Below are 25041 nucleotides of genomic sequence, written 5' to 3' on the forward strand. Positions count from 1 at the left end.
ACACTGCCATATAGTCCAGTTCAAAGCAGGGAGCTTCACAATACCAAGAAGTAAGACCTGCACACACACACACACACACACACACACACACACACAGAGAGAGAGAGAGAGAGAGAGAGAGAGAGCTCACAAAGGAATCACCTTCCTGATGTGTGGAGCGGGAAGGACGAGGAGAATCCATGATATGCACATTTCAGTCTACACTCTTCTTTAAGCATATTGAGAAAAAATAAACTAAATATTCAGATTCTCTTTCTCACACACACATATTGCCATGGTTCTGTGCTAGGAAGAAGATGGAATATCAAACAAACAAACAAAATAATTTACAAAACGTTGGCATTCCAAGTTAAGTCTATGTGCTACGTGTTATATATTTGAAAATGTAAGATACGTTAAACCGAACAAAGAAGCACAAAGCGGATTGAAAAAAACCAGCAGATAATCTGGATTTTGTGTGACAGTGTAGAAGGAGCCTATGTAAAGTGTTATGCAGATTTTATTAGGATGGTGTACCAAAAACTACTGGGGAAAAACAAAGGATGTTCCTTCCTTTCGGAATATAAACGTTGATAGTTAGGTTAGCAGTTAATGCACACCAGCCCTTTGTTCTAAACAGGATACAAAAGATCCCCTTTTTTTTAAACAGCATCCAGATGGGCACCCCCAGGATTTCAAAATCCACCTCACACATCAGTAACACACTCTGAGAAAAGTGTGATATTTTTCATACTTTTGACCATAGATGGAGAACAGAGGTTTATAGATGAAATTTCTGATAATTCTCACTTCAGACAGTCACAGCAGAAGGGCAAACACATTTAAGCAAGGACTGCCTATATAATAAGGCTTTCAATTTTCCATTAGTAATAAAGGGTTTGTTCTCAACTACAAACTGCTGTTCTCCATTTATAGTCATAAAGCCAGCCTATTTAAATGCATATGGAAAGAAAATGGCTAGTGGATGCACTTTTGTAAATTTAGTTGGCACATCTTTCAGATTCATTACTAAGGATACTTTAAACAATGTAAAATACTTCCTTTTCTGTGAGTTTGGATGCTGCATTGCTTTTGAACAACAGACAAAGGCAAATTAATTTCAGTTTGACTGCTGACCATCTTACCGACTGAACATTAAATTACTACTGCTTAAAAAATATTTCCTAGTTCAATTGATGATGGTGATGACAAATGGTTGAAGCATTCATTCTGGGGTATATGTGTGTGTGAGAAAGAGAATCTGAATATTTAGTTTATTTTTTCTCAATATGCTTAAAGAAGAGTGTAGACTGAAATGTGCATATCATGGATTCTCCTCGTCCTTCCCGCTCCACACATCAGGAGAGTGATTCCTTTGTGAGCTCTCTCTCTCTCTGTGTGTCTGTGTGTGTGTGTGTGTGCGTGTGTGTGCAGGTCTTACTTCTTGGTATTGTGAAGCTCCCTGGTTTTTTTCGATCCGCTTTGTGCCTCTTTGTTCATATAGTTGTTTTCCTAGCATTGGTACCACAGGACATACGCTATCCAGAAGACACCTGCTCCATTTTAAAAATGTAATTTGCATATGATTGCATGATGCCTTAAGGCAGTTTTCCTCTGTGTCTGCAGATGACGACTTTTAGAATCTGTAAAGATAGATAGTAGGTTTCTTTTTACATCGCTTTCAAAAGGAACAGTGGGGCATAATTTCAAAGAAGTACATAAAAAGAAAACCGGTAGTTGACTTCCTCTGGGTTTTACCATTTTTATATTAAGGGTTGAAACAATTTGTGCAATTGTCAGGTATAAAATATTAATATACTGTAGTTTACATATAGAATGAAGCCTCTTATGTGCTTTGATAATGCTGTGAAACTGTGTATCCTACAGTTTTTGCCTTAAATATAGGGCAGTCTATGGAGTGCTAGGATATACAGTTTTGAAACATTATCAAAGCAATAAGAGGCTTCATTCCATTTGTAAACTTCAGTATATGAATAAAATGTTTTTTATGTCAAGCCTCAAACTTGTAAAGGTTATTTTTGTACCTCTCCTGGAAGCCTAGCCACATTTGTTTTCCTTTTGATTTACCAGTACAGAGCAAAAGTGTTTATTAATGGAAAAATAGCAAATAAAGAAACTTGTGTAGCGCTTTCCTTGCTGGCCTTTCATAGTAAAGATATTTATATATTATTCAGTAGATGTTTCAGAGCTCATTGTTTAGATGTTGTAGTGAGTTGGACTTCTTCTGCCAAGTAGAATTGCATTGACTGCTGGAGATAATCTGGGTAAAACTAGTGTGTGAACCCAATTCTTCCATTGACTGTGATGGGATACTTGACTATCAATAAAAGTATCACCAGCCCAACTACCAATGAAACTTATTTCATGCTAATTATGTGTGTCAGTATTTAGCACTAAATCAACTTTTGGGAAGGTTTGGAACTATATTCAGTTGTGGAACAAAAGACATATTATTCTATGCTTTTTGGTTTTAATTTTACATACAGTTTAACAGAATTTAAATATCTTGTTAATGTTTTAGTAATATGTAGATTTATTTGTATTTGTTTTTACCTGTGAGCCACCTTGGATCCAAGTGGGAAAAGCAGAACAATAAAATATTGATTTCTAGATATCAAAGGCATAGCTGTGTTAGTCTGAATCAGTGCTCAAAGGGATCTTTTCAGTTTAATAGAAAGAAGTTGTGGATTGTGGAAGCTTTTATGGATTTAAGTCTACTTTATCCGATGTATGGAGTGAAAACCTGGGGAACATTTTTTTCAGTAAGCTATATGTGTGAATAGCATTAGCAATGCAAAACATGTGGTGATGTGGTGACAAGGTCAATTTAACAACGATCCTTTGGGGACAAACACAAGAGGAAAGATGGTACCTGAAGTCAAGGTTGGGAGATTATCATAGAAATGGTGGAGGCACCTCCTGAAATGTGTGATGCTGGCTGGGAACCAGAAAGGAGACGTGACAAACTGCTCATGAGGTAGGATATCAATCTATATATATAAAAGAGTGATGGAATTCGAGCACCGAGCAAAACAGCAAAACTAAACACCCTCCAAAGTCCAAATTTGACAACAGAATCCATTATCCACGCCTCCAGGTTGAAACAACAAAACATCGGGTCAGAACCTCCACAGGATCCGCTCACCCCACACTCCTCCAAAACAAGCTTTGCCTTTCCCTCTCTCTGTTACCCCTCCTCCCATGAAGTCACTCCCCGGCCAGCCAACAACGGCTGTTCCCCTCGCGCACGCCCTGCTCGCAAGCCCCGCCCCCCTGGGAGACGGAGCCCCAGCTTCTCCTTCTGGCTGCCTCCTTCCCCTCACTCGCCGCCATCATCATGATCTCTGACCAGAGCACCCTCCTCAGCTTCTTCCCCAACTCAGGGAAAACACCAGCCAAGCACACCAACGACGAGGAAGCCACAGGTACCTCCTCCAGCCCAACTTGAATAACATTGAATAGCCTTGCAGCATCAAAGCCTGGCTGCTTCATACCTAGAGGACTCCATTGTCGGCCAACTTGAATACCATTGAATAGCCTTGCAACATCAAAGCCTGGCTGCTTCATACCTAGGGGACTCCAATGTCGACCAAATTGAATACCATTGAATAACCTTGCAGCATCAAAGCCTGGCTGCTTCATATCTACGGGAGTCCATTGTTGGCCAACTTGAATACCATTGAATACCCTTGCAACATCAAAGCATGGCTGCTTCATACCTAGGAGATTCCATTGTCGGCCAACTTAAAGACCATTGAATAGCCTTGCAGCATCAAAACCTGACTGCTTCATACTTAGGGGACTCCATTGTCGATCAACTTGAATACCATTGAGTAGCCTTGCAGCATCAAAGCCTGGCTGCGTCATACCTAGGGGACTCCATTGTTGGCCAACTTGAATACCATTGAATAGCCTTGCAGCATCAAAGCCTGGCTGCTTCATACCTAGGGGACTCCATTGTCGGCCAACTTGAATACCATTGAGTAGCCTTGCAGCATCAAAGCCTGGCTGCTTCATACCTAGGGGACTCCATTGTTGGCCAACTTGAATACCATTGAATAGCCTTGCAGCATCAAAGCCTGGCTGCTTCATACCTAGGGGACTCCATTGTCGGCCAACTTGAATACCATTGAATACCCTTGCAGCATCAAAGCCTGGCTGCTTCATACCTACGGGGAATCCTCTTTATGCCACCTTTCATGCCACGAAGAAAACCCCACTAAGGACTACGCCACAGCAACGCGTGGCCGGGTACAGCTAGTCTATATATATAAAAGGATAAAGTTGTTTGCGCAGTGACTATAACAACAAAACTAAACATCCCAGAAATACGAAATTTGGCAACACAATGCAAAAGGCTTGCCTCCAGGTTACAACAACACAACCACACCACAAAACCACAATCCAGACCCACAAAACTCACAACAACGCATCATGCGATAACAACACAACTAAACGTCCCAGAAATACAAAACTTGGCAACACAATGCAAAAGCCTTGCCTCCCAGTTGTAACAACACAACCACACCACAAAACCACACAGGACCCACAAAACTCACAACAACGCATCGTGACTATAACAACACAACTAAACGCCCCAGAAATACGAAACTTGGCAACACAATGCAGAAGCCTTCCCTCCAGGTTGTAACAACACAACCACACCACAAAACCACAATCCGGACCCATAAAACTCACAACAACACATCGTGACTATAACAACACAACTAAACGCCCCAGAAATACAAAACTTGCCACACAACTAAACGCCCCAGAAATATAAAACTTGACAACACAACACAAAAGCCTTTTCTCCCAGTTGTAACAACACAACCACACCACAAAACCACAATCCGGACCCACAAAACTCACAACCATGCATCGTGACTATAACAACACAACTAAACGCCCCAGAAATACAAAACTTGCCACACAACTAAACGCCCCAGAAATACAAAACTTGACAACACAACACAAAAGCCTTTTCTCCCAGTTGTAACAACACAACTACACCACAAAACCACAATCCGGACCCACAAAACTCACAACAACGCATCGTGACTATAACAACACAACTAAATGCTCCAGAAATACAAAGCTTGGCAAAACAATGCAAAAGCCTTGCCTCCCAGTTGTAACAACACAACCACACCACAAAACCACACTGGACCCACAAAACTCACAACAAGGCATCATGACTATAACAACACAACTAAACGCCCCAGAAATACGAAACTTGGCAACACAACGCAAAAGCATTCCCTCCCGATTGTAACAACACAACCACACCACAAAACCACAATCCGGACCCACAAAACTCACAACTGTGCATCGTGACTATAACAACACAACTAAACGCCCCAGAAATACAAAACTTGGCAACACAACACAAAAGCCTTGCCTCTCAGTTGTAACAACACATCACAAAACCACAATCCAGACCCACAAAACTCACAACAATGCATTGTGACTATAACAAATACAAAATTTGACAACACAACTCATCCACCTCCCCAATCCCTACATTCACACTTGGCCTCCAAAAAAAAAACCAATTACAATAATAACAATGACAACAACAACAACAACAACAAGAATCAACACCATCATAGGCAAGAAACAGCCAGGCACTGAGGCTAAGAGGCCAGTCAGTGCTACACTGGGCCTCCAAAAAACAATAAAGGAGCATCTAACTTATCCAACCTTCATGACCACTACAACAACAATAATAATAAACACCTACACAGGCGAAAAAAAAAGACGATTGTACCACAATTAAAATATAAACCGCACTCAGCAGAATCAGACATTACAACTAACAACAAACCAAAGACAAGAGGGATCTCAAGCAATTATCAATCAACACAAAAATTGAAGGTAACAGACTTCAAATACTACTACTAATGTGAGTATAAAGAAGGTGGAGGTCACAGCATAAATACAACCTAATGTAGACTGACCAACACCACCAGACTAAGCCACAGCAACGCGTGGCCGGGCACAGCTAGTTAGTATTATAATGTATGTAGCATGCTCAGCCCTCTGTTTGTGGATATGTCCTTGAACAAAAAAGCCCTACCATCATGGACCAAAAGTCACAAAGGGGCCCTATATATATTGCATATGATGCTATAGTATTGGAAAATTACAAAATTTATTTTTTAATGTTATTTTTCCCCTGTATATACTGATGCTATAATATTATAAGTTAAAAACAACAAAAAGGGAGTTATTAAATACGGAAACCCGTTTTTTACTTTTGGTCCACCCTATACAAAGGAAGATTGAAAAGAGAAATGGCAGAATTGGAATATGTTCACAAACTTCATCATTAAAATTGAAGTGATCCTTCCTTATCACCCTACTCACATGTTTTTGCATTTCTGCTGCTTGTCACACATACAGCCTACTCAAAATGGTATGTTCCTAGGCACTTTATAATAACAAATTCATTCATTGGTTGATGGTTATAAACTTCCCAGGACATGCATATTACTTTTCTCTCTTCTCTCTTGATCTCCAGCCTTTTTATCCTTTAAAGTAATTATTTAAATAGTATGATGGCATATTAGGAACTTAAGTTAATAAAGGAGTCATTTTGTTTGGCTAACAATATGAATTATGCCTATAGGGCATTATCTCAAATAAGGTTTGAGCCTATTGATTTCTACCAACATTTTGTTAAATTGGGGTCTTAGATGCTTAGTTAACATGATGAAAGGTAGAAATTATTAGGAAACCATGGGAGGTATGGGAACTATCAACCTTCTGGAAGCTTTGACAGTGTAAAAAACAGATTAAAAATGAGGTAAATATAACATGATGAAATAGCTTTGGCCACCTGGAAGGTTTGCCTACTCTTATAATTAACACTATTCCCAAATGAGGTGGCATTAAATCAATAAAGTACCACCTTTGCTGTAGAATACAGCATCTGTAGTTGAAATCCTCAAGAGATATGCATACAATTGTTTACTTTATAGAAGCAAAGCTCTGCAGAAGCAGCAATTTGTGGATATTAAAAAGATACCAACAGACCTAATACCAGATATAATAATGAGAAAATCATTGTGCATCCTAGAGCTAAATAATATATTTTGAGTTTCTAGTACATTCACTGGTACAGCCTTGATCTAGAAAGCCCCAGGCCCCCTCTTTCTAATGGCTGTCAGCATGTTTGAATGGTGTTTTCCATGCTCTTTGTACAGTATATTAAATTACAAGTTACTTGGTTAATTCCCATGGCAGGTGCCCGGAAGCAATGTAATTAGCCTATTAAGCTCAGGTAATTTCTTGTAAAGTCATTCAGGTGCAAAGAGCGGGCGTATCAGTTGCTGCTTTGCTCTAGCAAAAAAGGATGAAATTGTTTGCTTTCTTCTATGGTTTGAACAAATTTCTTTCTGTCCCCTTAATGGGCAAACCAGATTTCATTAGAGAAATTTTTTAATTTTTTAAGAAAACAGTCGAGTTTCTTGTCTGTGATTTGTTGATTTGGACTGATTTAATATAACTTTAAAAAAGAATAGCTTATGAAAAAGCAAGCTGTATCAAAATATATTCCAGTGCAAGATTTAACTAAAAAAAGTATTACTAGGTTTTATTAGGTTTAAATCTCGTTTAAAAACTGGAAGGAGGGAATCTACAGTTTTTGATGACCAAAATGTTTATGTTAAGAAAAGGTAAAAAATAAGTAGAATTGAGTAGACAAAACCTTAAACACAGTATGAATACTATAATGGGGCCAGAAGTCAGATTGGGCTACTACTACTTCCTTTACACGCTTGGCCATTCCCCATCTAGCTTACTTTAAAAAACTGTGAAGGGTAAAATATATAGACTCATCCTAAGTCTATATAAAGTGATACATATATTGTAGTTACTGGAGTATTTCTCTTGGGCTGTAATGTCTTGGGACTTTAGCCCCAGTACACAATAGTGATGATAGCATATAATGGAAGGCACAAGCTCTCTGTTGATGCTCTTGCATTGTAGCCTTTGTAACAGATCTTTGCAATGAGGGTAGCAGCATTTAGCATGGAGAACAGAGAGGTTTTGGAAGAAGGAACAGTGTGTTACTTGTGTAAAATCACCGTTGCCAAAAGTAAATCTAAAAGACTGGGTGCCTCTTTGCTTAGTTACGTTGCTGTGGAGGATGTCTACTTCAGGCCAATCGATAAGTTCAAAAATAAACTGAGCTTTTTTTTGCTATGACATGCTTTCTGCAATTTCACATTTTCCCCGTTGTAATAAAAGTACTTGCAATGGACTAAGCATGTCCGAAATGCCTCACCAAGGGTGCTAAATGGTTTTTTTTGAGGAGGGGAGGAGGAAGAGTTTGATGCATTAAGGACAGAAAGTGAAACAGCAAAGGCAGTGAAAGCTGGATTTCCTGCTGTGCTTCTTTCAAGGGAAAACTGTGTGCCATTAAATTATAAAATTCTAAAACAATAAAAAACCAGGACCTTGTGAGGATGCAAATAATGTTTTAGAACCACTTAGGAAAATAAATAAAGCTCTGTAAAAAGAAGGAAAAGATTCTCAAGTGTAGTCTCAAGAAAAGATTCCCAAATTTTTATGGCTTTGACACAGTCTGGATTAAGGATTATGAGCAAGGTTTTTGGATGAATGAAACTATGCACTTTATATGCGTTTAAATTTTGTATACTGTTTTATGTGTATTATTGCTTAATGTTAATCATTTTAACTGTTTTTATGTTTTTATTGTTATTGTTGGATTTTACCAGCATTGAATTTTTACCAGAGTTGTAAGCCACCTTGAGTCCCTTCAGGTGAGAAAGGCGGAGTAGGAATGAAATAAATAAATAAATAGTATATGATGTCTTGATGGTCTTATTCAAGATTCTATTATTCTAAAGATTATGTCGTAGCTTTCATAAGTGTACGATTTTCAGTAGATACATGTTGTTCCAATTCACTCTAAATAGACTTGTAGTGGTGGGGTTCATGTATGGTACATTGATCATCCAAATTTCTTTAGCGATAACAATTCCCATTTCCAGATTCAAACTTGTTTTGGATAGGACTTATTATACATGTTATGTTCCACAATAATATTGCAGCAGTAGAACCTGCAAAAAAATGGTAGGCTGCATCTTCTCTTGAAACAAGGATCTGAACATACCCATCCACGCAATTTTCTGACCCCGCTCAGTTATTGAGGAAAAGTTAACTTCCTTTATCTGAAACATAATGCGGAGGTTTCAAAAACCTCCAAGCATGCTGATACCTCCCATATTGTTCCCATTTTGCTTCCATAATATTTCCCAGCATCTCAGTTTTGATTCAACTCGTTCACTTTTATAGGGCAGGACTGTAACATAATAGTCTCTAAGAATATTTATTTTGGATCTGAACCTATTTCCCCATCTACACTGCCATATAATGCAGTTTATGTCAGTGTAGTCCAGGGATGCAACCTCCGAGGTCATTTACCTGCCCTCCACCCTATTATTCAGACTTAAAATTAACCTAAATCTGAAACAATTTGTAGGCACACAACAGAAAAACCAATTCTAATTAACATGACTATGTCATCCAAGAGCAGGCCCACACTTCTCATTGAAATACTGGTTGGTTAAAATTGTTCTTCATTTTAAATATTGTACTGTTTTTATATGTTTTGTGCACTACAAATAAGATATGTGCAGTGTGCAGAAGAATTTGTTCATGTTTTTTTCAAACTATAGTCTGGGCCCCCAACAGTCTGGAGGACTGTGAACCGTCCCTCTGCTTAAAAGGTTTGGGGACCCTACTGTACACTCTCATAATGCAGCTTGCAACAGATTAGGCTACTGTACAGATAGTTTTCAGGCCTTGCTTGCAAAAGCTAAGCAGAGCAAGGGGGAGGAGCAATCAGGCAGCCATTACTGGAAGTGCAGTCTGATTGGCTGGTGTAAATGAGAATTGCTTAGCACCTGGAGATGGATGGAGCCAAAGTGACAGTTGGAGCTATGCAGCCAAAGAATTATTTTCAGTTAGGGGGTTGGTTTTTGAAGATAGAGATAGGTTTGGGATCTGTATTTTATTTTATTTTTTAAAAAAGGAAACCTCTTTGAGGAATATAGTTAAAGCCTTCAGGGAAGAAAGGCTGAGAACTATACTGAGACACTGTAGTTTAGAGTGTTGGTTTTAAATCCCAGGAGAAGTGGATTGAAAGGTTTAAATTGTCCTGTTTGTATTTCCTGTGAAGGAATATATCTCCACAGAATTCAAGTTATAAAACCATTCTTTATAAAAGTTAAGCTTAATCTGTTATTGAAACAGCTACACATCTTTACTGTTCAAATACAAAATAATAATAACAATAATAATAATAATAATAATAATAATAATAATAATAATAATTTATTCTTGTACCCCGCCCCATCTCTCCGAAGGGACTCGGGGCGGCTCACATGGGGCCTTGCCCAACATCACAATATAAAATCAAAACAAAAACACAAATTTACAACAATAAGTCAACAATATCGGTAAAACAATCGAAAAGGACAATCTTACAAGATAAAATGTTAAACAATAGCTTCTTGTTTTTCCTCACATAAAGTGTCTCGCGTGACTCTCTAAATATCCTAACACAGAGGAGGCTCCTGAATATAACATTGGTGGCAGTGTTAGTAGTGGTAATGAGTTCGAATCCTCCATATATTGGTGTCAGTGGGTGATCTGTCTAGCACACGTCGAGACCTCTATATTTTTGGTGGCGGCTAAAACCAATCCTCTATACAGTTCAATGAAGTTAAACTGCATTATATAGTCTATACTGACCATATAATGCAGTTTCAAACCGAGCCTAAATTCTGCATTATGGGGCAATGTAGATGGGTCTCATGATACACTACACTAGTGAATTTTAATTACATCAGTAAATTTAAATTATATGAGAAACATGAGTCACAGCTTTTACAGTCACAATATTAACATTGTTCTCAACTGATAGCTTTCTCTCTTTCTTTTTCTTTTTAAATTTTAGGGACATAAAACCTGATAACATCTTGCTGGATGAGCATGGTGAGTGCCAATTGTTTCCAGTGACAGTAATGAAAAATATATGAAACCACACAGTAAAATGCACCATTGCTGGGAGACTTCCATACTCTTGTTAGATGGAAAACAAGTTGAGACAAATATCTACCTTCTGTTTTTCCTCTGAATTCATAAAAAAATGACAATTTTATGTTGCAAGATTTATGTTTTTCATTTAAAACTGTTACCCATCTTTAACTATCAACATAATTGTTCATTTCTCACATGTGCCTCTTTTCATGTATGAGGAGATGAAAACTTCCATTTGGGGTTTTTGATCAAACTCCTGTTTCCCAATCTATCCAAACAAGCTCTTGGAAAGTATGTTGTTAAAAGCAAGCTGTTACCATTCTAGATTCAAGGCACAAAAAGTAGCAAGCTGCTGTTCAGTAAAAGTAACTCTTTACCCTCCTTTTTAGTAGTACAGTAGAGTCTCACTTATCCAACATAAACGGGCCGGCTGAACGTTGGATAAGCGAATATGTTGGATAATAAGGAGAGATTAAGAAAAAGCCTATTAAACATCAAAATAGGTTATGATTTACAAATTAAGCACCAAAACATCATGTCATACAACAAAATTGACAGAAAAAGTAGTTCAATATGCAGTAATGCTATGCAGTAATTACTGTATTTACGAATTTAGCATCAAAATATCACGATATATTGAAAATATTGACTACAAAAATGCGTTGGATAATCCAGAATGTTGGATAAATGAGTGTTGGATAAGTGAGACTCTGCTGTATTCAGAATGATAACCTTTTTAGTTTGTTTTAACATAAAAATATAAAAGTATCATCTATTCAAAACTGAAGGTAAAATAGTTACTATGTGTTTTAACATCATAAATGGATGAATAGGAGTAAAGAGAGCAGGGCAAAGTCAGTGGCAGGGCACATGGTTTGTATCCAAAAGGTTCCAGATTTCATAACTGGTCTTTTTAGTTAAGAGAAGCAGATGGCAAATGAACGAGAGATGCCTCTCCAGACTCCTGGAGAGCTGCTTTCACTCAGAGTGGGCTGTACTAGTTCATAAGGGGGACCAAATGAATGTGAGCAGCACCTTGCTCAAGCACAGTTCATAAGGGGGACCAAATGAATGTGAGCAGCACCTTGCTCAAGCTGCCCCGAGTCCCCATTGGGGAGATGGTGGCGGGGTATAAATAAAGTTTTTATTATTATTATTATTATTATTATTATTATTATTATTATTATTATTATTATTATTATGATGTTTGAGCATGGACAGTGGCTAGGTGGAAACTACCGTGGGATCCTTTTCACACCACTTTGAATTTCAGGATGAAAAAGGGGTTTCGATAGAAATGTAACAAAATAAAAATGGTTTAATGCCACTTTTATAATATTAACTCTATAACCAATAAGCATGCTTCTCCCTTTTGGAGAATACTCCTATGTTGGTGCATTTGAAGAAGAACCGATAGCATTCACAAAGGGTGCAGGTGTGAGAAGCCATGTGTTCCTTTGATGGTAAGTTTCCAAATGTGTTGCTCTTTGGAGCATGTGCAACCATATGGCTCCATGTCATGGTCACAAACATGGAGATGTGGGAGACTGTTGAAACTAAGAACTGCTTCAGCGACTTTTCAATATGAAATCTTTTTTTTCTGATTAACATTCAGAGTTTCAGTGTATGGGGTGGCAATGGGATTTATTTGGTATTCTCTTTTTGTTATGTGCCCTTGAAACTGTGCCCTCTTTCTTTTTGCAATTTCTCTGTGTGTTTGTCCAACCATGGCAGGAGAGGTGTGTTTCCATTCATGCGTGCAAAGAGCCTTTTACATACTGTACAGTTCAGTTTTGTTTTTTGTTTTTTCCTTGAGCCATTGTTTTTGTAACATCAGTATCTATATTTAGACTGCTAAGACTGTACTTGTTTTCCAGTGGCTTTCCTTCTTTGGGGACAGTATTTGAAATGCTAGCTCAATCTGTTTCCCTTTTGCTGAGTTTATGCTGAACTGCTAGAGGATCAGAAGAGGTTATGTTAAAAACTTAATTCAATAGTCAAGACACAGCTTAAAATTTAACAATTCTCTAGAATGGCATGGTGCAAAATTTTACTTTTGGTTTTTCATGGTTTCATTAACTTTCATAATACAAAGTTCTAGAAACGTAAATAGTTTGATGACTGTTGACATTCACATGTGGATACTGGCTGTTCTAGTTCAGATTCACAAATGTCTAAAAACACAAATATATTTCCTCTAGGGTCAAGTGATGATAATCACTCTTTGGTGGCCAGTATCTAAGTTCTACATATTAGCAAAAGTTTGTTAGGATTGTCAGCATCTGTCCATGCATAGATTTCAGACATTAAAGGCTTGTCTACATGAGCTTAATAGCCTTCACTCACTATACAGTTGTTCCTGACTATTCCCACAGCATTGTGGGCTTAGCTGCCCCATTAAGGAAAGTCAAGGGATGCTCCATGGTTTGGCTGAAACACTGGAGTGTCCCGTGGCCTCAGCACAGTGTGGGCAGCAGGACCAGATCAGATGCAGACTGGTCTGCTGTCCACACAGACTACCACTGCTATTTGTATTTCCTTGTAGCCATCATCACTATATGAGAGCCTTGGCCACTGCGAGCGCTCAGCTGAGATGCCCATGTGACCAGGAAGAAAGTCATGGAAAATCATAGTTTTAAAGGGTCTTTAGCTTTCTCTGCCAGATAGTTCTGGTGGCTCACAAAATTACAATGCCCATGATTTCAGAGCATTAAGGAATAACAGTAAAAGTGCTCAAACTGTATTAATTCTACCATGTAGACACACCCTTTGTTTTTCTTTTGTAGTTGGCTATTGGGAGGCAAACAAGGCTTCATTTGTAGACAAAAAAACGAGAATCAAAATTATGTTTATGTCAAGTTGCTTGTTGATTCATGATGATCTCATGAATTTTATAGAGTTCACTTAGGCAAGGAATCCTCCAAAGTTAGTGCCATTGCCAGCCTCTGAAACATAGACTACAATATCTGGTGTTCTCTGACAGTCTCTCACCCACGTAGGAATCATGCTGGATCCTGCTTAGCATCCAAGATCAGGCAGGATCTTGTGCCTTCAGAGTATATAGGCCTAGGTGAATCTGTAGAATCTAGCATAAGCATAAACAATAGGGGATCTGAGATACAATACTTCACTTATTTTTGTAGTGATTTTATTTAATTTCTCAATTCACATACAAAACAACTCAATAGGAGATAGAGATCCAAAAGGGTAGAAATGAATGACTGAAAAAAGAAAGAGAACTACCTTGGGTGGAAGGGGACAGAGTCTGATATGCCATTAAACAGCATTATGGAGTGCCATAAGACACAAAGAACCATTATGGCTTCAACACTGGATTGTGACTTTGGAGATCAGGGTTCACAGCTCTTTTCAGCCATGGAAACCCGTTGGGTAATCTTGGGAAAGTCACATTCTCTCAGCTGCAAAGCAAAGCAAAGGCAAACCCACTCTGAACAAATACTGCAGAGAACATCCAATGATCGGTTTGCCTGAAGGTTACCATAAGTAAGAAATGACTTAACGCACAGAACAAGAGTAAAAAAAAAAGACATATTATTTATGGTAGACTTTATCATATTGACCTAGGCTTAAATGCCCTGAAGGCATTAGATCCTGTCTGATCTTGAAAGCTAATTGCTACATGATAGAAACCCCACTGAAACATCCTTGGCCTTCCAGTAATTCAGTATACCAGTTAATTTCGTTTTTCAAGAAAATCGGGATTGCAGTTAAATAATTAAAATCTGACAAACAGTACACCCAGTGCAGCACACACAATCTTTGCTAATATTATGAAAGCCTGAATAAAATAATGACATCTATGATTCAGCATTTTATGAATGTGATTTCCCGCAAGGAGATGAGAGCAATATAAAATAAATGAGAACTGATGCAGGTCTTGGCCTTTAACTGTATCTCCTTAAAGCAAGGAATAATTCCTTGCTCATTCTTTGCTTAGTCTTTTCCCTTACCCATGGAGTGGAGACTGGAGCATCAGAATATGCCATTTGCTTCCAACTGATAAATCCATACATGTTCTTCCTGCCATTTCTACCTGTTTCCTGGCATCGTTTGTGTTCTTGCAGTGCCAAAAGTGGCTGACTCTGAAAATCAACAGTCATTCAAGCACCTTTGCTCCTTTACTGGAATTAAGCAATACTCACAGCACAAATTACTAGCCACTTCTGAGTCAAAAGATCCAGGGAGCACCACATGGGCAAATGTCCTCCCAAAGAAACTGCCTCATCCAGAGTGCTACGTAATTGCTGGGAAGTTCGAGGAATGGTATTTGCAGTTCTTAGCCAGATATTATTTTGGACCTTCACCAAACTACAAATCCCAGTGTTCCATGGGGTGCACTTGGCAATTAATGTAGAGTCACAGTGCTATAATTGTGTAGTGTGAAAGGACCCCATGGCAACTAGGCTTGATATACTTTCCCCAGTCCCTGCCAGATGGGGAAAGTATTTTCTGCAAAATGATGTACTTGCAGAAAGTCCACATCCCATCTTTGTTCATTTCTTGATACATTCTGCTTGAGGCTTCATTTAGTTTTAGCTTGTTGCAGTTGTAGGTCAAGACTCCATCAGTTTACCTCATCTTACTACCTAAGTAACTTGCTTTCTAGGCTGTAGTCTTTGTATTCTTCAGGGGGGCTAAATATTTAAATACCAATTGTCTGAGAGGTAAAAAACATCTTTAACGGGTTGAATAAACCAAGGAAGTATTGCATTAGGGGAAGAAGAAATGGTCTTGCTAGATTGTGTCATGAAGCCTCAGAGCAATAATTGATCCTGAAGTAGAGTCAGTGGGATTTTAAGTAAGTGTTTTATGGCCTTTATTAAACAAATAGTATGGGTATTTTCAGTTGTAGGGCCAAGTTTATAGCTAATGCAAGCTAAGTGATGAAAGCAAGTGAGGGTCACCAGAAAATTAGTCTTTCTGCTGGAAAATCTACTTTTAAAAATTATAATTCAGTCTTTCCCCACTAATGAGTCTATATTTGTAACATGTCGACAGATGGATTTTCTCAACAATAAAAGGTATCTTTACATATCAGGAAATCCCACAGAAAGACTTGTCAACCAGAGTTTTTCCTTCTTGCAAAAGAGTGAAAAAGGCCAGCACTTTTTCTATTCCCCTCTTCCTTGGTAGATCTTGTGCAAAAAACTTTTTTTGTCAAAAACTATATGCATTTTTGTTTCCACTATATTTCTTGCCAAATAAGTATTTACTACATGGATACAATCTTTTTCACAGTGAGGAAAAATTTCTGAATTTTTATTGAACAACAAATTATGTTCATACAAAAAGCAATTTGAGAAATCATTTTCTTTATATACTCTGGAAATTCATTGTTGCCTGTCCTTTAACAAGATTTTTCAGCATAGGATGAGGACGAACCATGGCCAATGTGCATGTGATTTTGGCAGAACAAGTTGGCACAAACCTTTGAGTGCTTTACATGTGTGTTTTAACACATAAGAATTCTTCTGTGAAGTATAGCTGGTAGATTTTCCTGTGTGCCATGGTATAATGCAGAAGCACCCAGGGGCTTCTGTGTATTTTAAGTCATTTTTTTTCCTATTGATGTTGTTGCCTTCAACCATAATTAATTTTTAATTTCAGTTTTTGCTCCCCTATTGTGAAACCACAGTGCTTCAGGAAGCTGAAAATGTTACCTTGGATTTATGATCATTAATATAGTTGAGCTAATACTGACAATTATAGTTTTATTCCATCAACTGCCTGCCCACTTTTGACGTTTTTTCTGGGATAGTTTGCAAGGCTTCTTGTATAGCTAGGGATTTATTTGCGCACGCGTTCAGCTCTTGTCTGCATTGGGACTATTATATTATGGAAAAAGTTGGATGAAATAAATGATGAGAGTTCCTTATAAACACTGTTTTATCATGAAAAGACATTTATTATATTTGTTCCCTGCCTCTCCTTATGACTTGAGGCATGGTAGAACATAGTTACAGCACTGAAATAAAACACAGTACCATTAAAATACATATATTAAAATACATAATATACAGATTAAAGCATAAAATTAATAGAAAACAAATTTAAAATTCATAGTTTAAAATCAACTGGGTGGACCTGACTGAAGAGAGAGGTCTTAAGATGCCTCTTAAATTAGATAGAAATGAAGTGCAATGCTAATTTTCATATGGTTTCTATGTCTCTCTCTTAGGACATGTGCACATCACAGACTTCAATATTGCTACTGTGCTCAATAAAGACATGCAGGTTACCACCATTGCTGGCACAAAACCATACATGGGTGAGTAATCAGAAATGAAGGTTATTTGAATGGCCATTTAAAAAAAAAACCTGTGTTAAGTTATAATATAGCCCATTCAGGTGATATTTCCATGTGAATCTGGCCTGATACGTGGAGTTCATGGGTGATCTCTGATGCCACCTCAGTTTCTGCCTACAAGTCAAAGTTACACAGTCAGTTCTTGAATTTTTCTTCAGTATCTAGATGGCTCTCCATCCTGAACCCATGACCAGGGTACACTTTCTCCAAACAGAGAGAAGAATAGTGGTTAATTGCTCTACCTCCTAGAGCAGTGGTTCCCAACCTTTGGGCCTCCAGGTGTTTTGGACTTCAGCTTCCACAGTTCCTAATGGCTGGTAAACTGGCTGGGATTTCCCAAAACCTGAAGGTCCAAAGGTTGGAAACCACTGTCCTAGAGGGAAAAGGAGGAACAAGATACAGAGACATACCTGGGTAGGAGCTGGATCAGACCTCTGAGGGCCCTTCCACACAGCCAATAATAATAATAATAATAATAATAATAATAATAATAATAATAATAATAACAACAACAACAACAACAACAACAACAACAACAACAACAACACTGGGTGCCGTCCCAAAAGATCACAGCCGGCATTTGGAAACAATAGACATTGACAAAATCACGATCTGCCAACTGCAAAAGGCCACCCTACTGGGATCTGCACGCATCATCCGAAAATACATCACACAGTCCTAGACACTTGGGAAGTGTTCGACTTGTGATTTTGTGATATGAAATCCAGCATATCTATCTTGTTTGCTGTGTCATACAACGTCGTTGTGTCAATAATAATAATAATAATAATGCAGACTGTGCAAGGAAACCAACGAAACCATTGATCATCTCCTCAGCTCCTCTTTGCTGCCAGCAGCAAAGAACTGGTGGGATCACAAACCTGCAAAAGTATTGGGAAATGAGCACGCAAAGATACTGTGGGACTTCCAAATCCAGACTGGCAAAGTTCTGGAACACAACACACCAGACATCACAGTTGTGGAAAAGAAAAAGGTTTGGATCATTGATGTCGCCATCCCAGGTGACAGCCGCATTGACGAAAAACAACAGGAAAAACTCAGCCACTATCAGGACCTCAAGATTGAACTTCAAAGACTCTGGCAGAAATCAGTGCAGGTGGTCCCGGTGGTGATGGGCACATGGGTGCTGTGCCAAAGATCTCAGCCGGCATTTGGAAACAATAGACATTGACAAAATCACGATCTGCCAACTGCAAAAGGCCACCCTACTGGGATCTGCGCGCATCATCCGAAAATACATCACACAGTCCTAGACACTTGGGAAGTGTTCAACTTGTGATTTTGTGATACGAAATCCAGCATATCTATCTTGTTTGCTGTGTCATAATAAAATAATAATAAGTGATATGAAATCCAGCATAACTATCATGTTTGCTGTGCCATACAATGTCATTGTGTAAATAATAATAATAACAACAACAACAACAACAACAACAACAACTTTATTTTTGCATCCCGCCTCCATCTCCCCACAGGGACTTGGAGCTGCTTACATGGGAAACGAGCCCAATCAGAATATATACCATAATATCAAGGCAGAAAATCTCACAATATCTGCTTTGAACTGGGTTATCTGAGTCCACACTGCCATATATTCCAGTTCAGAGTAGATATTGTGGGATTTTCTGCCTTGATATTCTGGGTTATTTCTCTGTGTGGAAGGGCCTTGAAATATCACTTCAGATATCCAAATGGAATATGTAATAGATCATTCTAGAACCATGCCTTTTGCCTCTCCATTTCAAAAAGTGGTCATTGGCTTACATCTAGTTTCTGATTCCTACTGTAGAAGAATCAATTAATCAAATCACTGATGTTGTCTTACCATTCAGTAATTACTTCAATGGATCTGCTCTGTTTGGGACTAACAGTTGGATTTAGACTATGGATTTCAAATGTTCTTTACTATGGCTGTCAAAGGACACTGGTGAAAAACATCAGCTGTTTCCCCCAGTAAATATTGTGAATTTTTCTATTTCTTTAATGTTATGTGGGATATGATCTTCAGTTTTTTCTATAGGTGCCAATCCCATTATACTATGACTATTGACTGATTAATATCTGGAGATGCCTAATTCTTTATATGACTTCATGTATGTGTGTACTTGCTCAGCAAATAATAGCATTGCCTCTGTGTCTGAGAAAAATATGGAAGTTATTTTATGTTTGCATCTTCTTCTTTAATATTGATTAATTTTTGACTGAACTACATAGAAGTAGTGAGCCAACATGTGACCTGGAAATTGTGATGCATAAGTATAAAAGGTTGTAAGGAACTAGAGAAGGTAAATGCGATGAGTCAGTTCCCTAGTGCTCAGTACATTGTGCAATGACCTTCTGAACTTCCAAGAACAAGGCAAAAGTTTTCTGGTTCTCGTTCTCTTGGCTGTAGTTCAGGTTACCACTGTGATACCAAGTAGAAGGACAAGTTCTAACCTTCACTTTCTCTCAATATTTTGATTTTGTTTTCCCCTGAACCACAAATTGTTACCCAATTAGTCAAATTAACAGCATGACATCTAATGTAAGTTGTTTGGGCATTGTAGTCTATGGAGGTTTGAAGTTGTCTTCACTTTCCCTCTTCACCCAGGGATGGCGTTTTGCTTCCCTATCTTCTATGGAAGAGGAAGGACCTTCTTATATTTCAAATAACATTCAGTAGTCTGCTAGGTGAAACCAAAATGCTAGCTGTGTTCTCACAGTGGCCAAACAGATGCTACTAGAAATCCCATATGCAGAAGTAGTACGTGCAATTAGACCCTCCACACACACATACCAACTGGTCTTCAGAGGCATATTAATGCCTGAGCTCTTGTACAAATTTTGCAAGTATTTGAGGAACAACATAAAAACCAAAGAATAGTTGTTGGGGAATCAGGTCAAACTTTTGCATTAGTCAGCCACATGTTTCTTGGAGATCCATAGGAAAGACATGAGCATAGGAGCATCCTTCTCCTCATGTTCTTCAGCAGTTCAGGATATTCAGGGACATTTTGCCTTAGTACAGGAAGTATCCAATAGTCTTCGTAACTGGTAGTCATTGATAATACAGCCCAGCCAAAACAAATTCTTGTTGTTTTGGTTTTTGGCCTGTTCCTGGGGTTATTTGCTGTGGTGATTCAGAAAATTGCATTGAATAGACCACCTCAGCTCCAATTTATTCGATATGGTTATCATGGATTTCTGTGGGCAAGCAGATGACGACTGGAATATAGCATATATCCATCTGATAGGGGAAAACTGATGCTATTATTAGAATCAGCAGGTCTAATGTACCCAGAAACTTGGCTAACATTTGAGACACTAAAATGTGTGTTGGTCAGTGTAATCTTATATCATGTTTGTCCAACATCTTGTGAAGAACTGGTGGCTGGAAATGGCATGAGTCAGATACTTTCTACTGCTGGCCTACAAAAAGTAACTATGTTTGGATTAAAACCGAAGAAGGAGATTACAATACACTGTGTTCTCTTTAAAACTGTATTATCCAAGGTATTGGAAGAAACAGTAAAAAGAGGGAGAAGCACATTTCTCTGACCCTGTGATGGACCTGATCTGAAAGTGTTTAGAACCAAGACATAGCTTGCTAACCTGGGCTCTCTCAGGTTTCTGTGTAGACTCTGAAGGAGTTGGTACAAAAGTGATACGATAGTATGGTCCTCTAGAGCGATTCTATGGTATTCAAAACTGTTCACATATAAATGAAACCGCATTCAATAAGGTCATCTAATAACTTGACTTACTCTATATCTTGCCACTGGCTATGGTGGTTAGAACTGATGGAGGTTGCAGGCTGACAATATCTATTTATTTATTTATTATTTATTTATTTGCGACATTTATATACCGCCCTTCTCACCCCGAAGGGGACTCAGGGCGGTTTACAAGTATAGATACATACAATATATTATATTATACAACTATATTGCAATATTATTAGTAATATTGCATGTAATATAAATATACAATTATAATAGTGAATTATAATTATTATTACATTGTATTACATCATAATATTATTATTAAGATTACATGTATATACAATGTATTATAATATTAGTATAGTATAATATTATTATATATCATTATATCATTAAATTGATACAGGAGAGATATGGTGGAAAGATGTCTTCCCGGCCCCGCCTTCTTCATTCTGCTCCAGATATAAAACTAGCATAGTATGTTATTGCGGATAGGGGCCTCTAGCTGATGTAAAAAGACAAGATGGAACTGTCTTCATGGCTCCCTCTTAGCTCTGGCACCCGAGCGTCAGTTGGAGATGGTGGGAGGGGCCTCAGCTGATGTAAAAAGATAAGATGGAACTGTCCTCATGGCTCCCTCTTAGCTCTGGCACCCGAGCGTCAGTTCAATATCTAAGGACCATGTGTTTCCTACCCGACCCCAAAAAGATGCTCCAAACTCCAGGAACAGTTGCAACCCAAGGTCTAGTCCCAATTACTCTTAACCAGAGGTCACTACAAACATTGCGTACTTTATGTGTAGAACGAAAACTAAGATTGTATCACAGAAAGCAAAACCAGTTATACTGCTGAAAAATTTGAGACTAATGCAAACTTCTAATTTATCTCTTTTTCAGCCCCTGAGATGTTTAGTTCTACAAAACCTATTGGCTATTCCTATGCTGTTGACTGGTGGTCATTAGGCATTACAGCCTATGAACTTCTTAGAGGCCGGGTACTGTACATTTAACTTATCTATTGTATTAATATTTCCATCCATTAATCCATCATTTCCAGTTATCGAGAAATCATCTCTTCCCAGATCTGCATCCATTTATGATGGACTCATTAAAATTCCCAAGAGAATCACGGCAATCTAAAAAGCAAATTGTCTTACTGATTAATGTGAATTCCAAGTTGTTGTAAATGTACTAGTACACAGCAGAAAATCCATTTATATTTTATAACTGCAGAACAATCCTGTGGTTCAAGGAAGAAAAGGTCTGCTGTGTGTGAATTACCAATCCAGCACATTTCATGTTCCAACCTGCCTTTTTGGTGGATTGCATTGCAACGTGTTTGCAAAGTTTGGTGTGCTTTTTCTCAAGGACTTTTAAGATCAATCAAATAAGAAGGCAAAATCAGAACCTTATGGCCCTGAAAACACCCCAAAGGGTGTAAGTGATTTTTAAAACTATTGTTAATATCCAGTCCTAGAATATTTCTGTCACTTTCCTGATGATCTGTGTGCACAGTAGTGTTCATAGGCTGTGATGTAGCTGATCTACTACCACTATCAGCAGATTGATTTTGGCTTGCTTCCCTGTTCAGCTTTGCTGTTTTAATGTTTCTGGCTCCTCATGAGCTTTAGTCCTGCACTTTCATATGGCTATCCATTATTATGACAGGGACACTTTTATGTTTTGCCACTTACTTGTGTTTTCTATCATGAAATATCCCTGTGTAAGCTTGTTAGCTAAATGAAAGGGTTGGAAGGTGAAGAGCCTGGAGTCTGTACTCTAGTAATTCACATGTGTGCGTTTTTTGGTCAAGCTCCAGAGTTTGGGTGTAAGAAGAACATTTAAAAGGCACTTGCTCCTTGCTGTACTTTGATTTGATTATTCAGCTTTCTTCCATAAAGAATCTTCAGAAATTAATCTTGTGAAAAGAGGTTATTCAGAAATGTTAATGTCTAAATCTCAAATTGTTGACACTGTTCTTTTCATCTTATCACCTTGGAATGTGTATAGTGGTGATGGCTATTTGGCAAATACACTTTAAAGTCACATCCAAAAAATGCAGCAGCTGTTCCATGCACTTCAGTTGTGGTGCTCCATCACCGTGCACCAGATGAAGAATTGTTTGAGGCTACAGACAATGAAGTCGCTGTTGTCCGTTTTTGGTCAAAAGATATTTAGCTGCTTGTGCTTCTATTTTTATCAATTTTATACTAATTTATGCAATGCTTTTGATACAAAATGAATAAATCACCCTGCATGCTTTGCTTGACTGGTTCTGCCTGCAGTCTACTAAACAGGAAGCAAACTAACGCTGAAGAGACAGTCTGGAGGGCAGGTGTGTGGCATCCAGATCCATGAGCCCTTCTGTTCCTATGTAGGAGCAACACACATCTCCAGTTTGCGCCATACATGGTGCCTGTGGCCTACATTGATTTCCCTTTACCTCAAGGAAGTGCTTCAGTTTCTTTGTCTCTTCCAGGGGCAACTTTATCAGACACATTGCAGCAGCATTGCTTTAATGCTTCCCCTGATTGCCTGCATAGGTTGTCTTGCTGAGAAACTCTTCAGCACATTTTAGGCTATTTATTCTGTCAACTGAAAAGTGAAGAAATTGGAAGGTGAAATATTCAGAATTATAGTATTTTGATGTCACTTTTTCTGAGACTCCAATCTGTGGAACTGTGGGATTTGTAATTTCATCACTGTGGGATTTGTAGAATCCTGTGACAGCAAGATTTAGTAACTAACCAAACTACTGAATGGGTAATTTAAGCAATTTTGTTTTGCTGAGAGAGACAATTCAGACATTGTAGAGCTGTTGCAATTAAGGACTTATTCAGTACAAAATTTACACAAGACTTGTACACACACAAAAATTAAGTAGTTTTTAAATAAACCCAGGATTCTAGTTTGATGACAGTGTAAAATCTTGTTCTCTATCCCTTTCATTTTGCTAGCATTGTTACTGTGTTGTTGCTGTTGTTGTCATTGTCATATTGAATTAAATTAAGCTAATCGCCCCTGTCCAGTGGTTCCATTAACAACAATGAGGTCTGCAAATCGGGAAGATGGTGGCTCTAGGGAATTAGCAATGGGAGTGTGGGCTGAGAAGTTTCTTGGAAAGAAAACACTTAGATTAAGTTATTTCATCTGTATAATTCTTTCTTTTCATATCAGGAGCGACTTGCAAAACTGCAAGTCACTTCTGGTGTGAGAGAATTGGCTGTCTTCAAGGATACTGCCCAGGGGGCACCCGGATGTTTGCTGTTCTTACCATCCTTGTGGGAGGCTTCTCTCATGTCCCCACATGGGGAGCTGGAACTGACAGAAGGAGATTCACCCGCTCTCTCTGGATTCGAACCGCTGACCTATCGGTCAGCAGTCCTGCCGGCACAAGGGTTTAACCCATTGCACCACTGGGGGCTCCTGTCTGTGTAGTTGCTGATTGAAGATTTATTTCATAATTAAGTATTTGCTTTGTTCCTCTTTCTTAGAGGCCATATCACATCCGCTCTAGTACAGCTGCAAATGAAATTGCTCATGTTTTCAAGACGGCTACAGTCATGTATCCTGCTGCTTGGTCAAAGGATATGGTGTCATTAATTAAAAAGGTGAGTGTGGCTTTTAAAAGTGGGTATGGTTTAAACAGGTAAATGTGGAAAAAGAGAAAAAACTTTGTTTTAAAGACTAGATAGAAATTCACCATATTTGGAACAAGAAGTTATTTGGATGCTTTTATCCTTGGAAACACAAATACACTTCCTCTACAAGTGCATGTGTGGCATGATTATACATCATAATTATGTTTCCATACACTGCACTCATTGCATTTTATTGACTTCCACTTTTTGGGAGAGAAGAAAACTCAATGTTGTTGCATCACATCATGCATTTTATAGCACTGGATGATAATTGTTTG

General features: G+C 38.3%; 1 protein-coding gene across 3 annotated transcripts in view; it reads left to right on the forward strand.

Moving 5' to 3' along the window:
* stk32a (serine/threonine kinase 32A) overlaps nt 1-25041 on the forward strand; it is a 98632-nt gene that overhangs the window by 55869 nt on the left and 17722 nt on the right. For all 3 annotated transcript variants that reach the window (XM_003217439.4, XM_062970421.1, XM_062970422.1), the window contains 4 exons: nt 10991-11028; nt 17273-17362; nt 22020-22117; nt 24617-24733. In XM_003217439.4, the coding sequence (XP_003217487.1) occupies nt 10991-11028; nt 17273-17362; nt 22020-22117; nt 24617-24733 (343 nt within the window). The remainder of the gene's footprint in view (nt 1-10990; nt 11029-17272; nt 17363-22019; nt 22118-24616; nt 24734-25041) is intronic.

The sequence above is a fragment of the Anolis carolinensis genome, chromosome 2 (assembly GCF_035594765.1).
Source record: "Anolis carolinensis isolate JA03-04 chromosome 2, rAnoCar3.1.pri, whole genome shotgun sequence".
NCBI classification, from domain to species: Eukaryota; Metazoa; Chordata; class Lepidosauria; order Squamata; family Dactyloidae; genus Anolis; species Anolis carolinensis.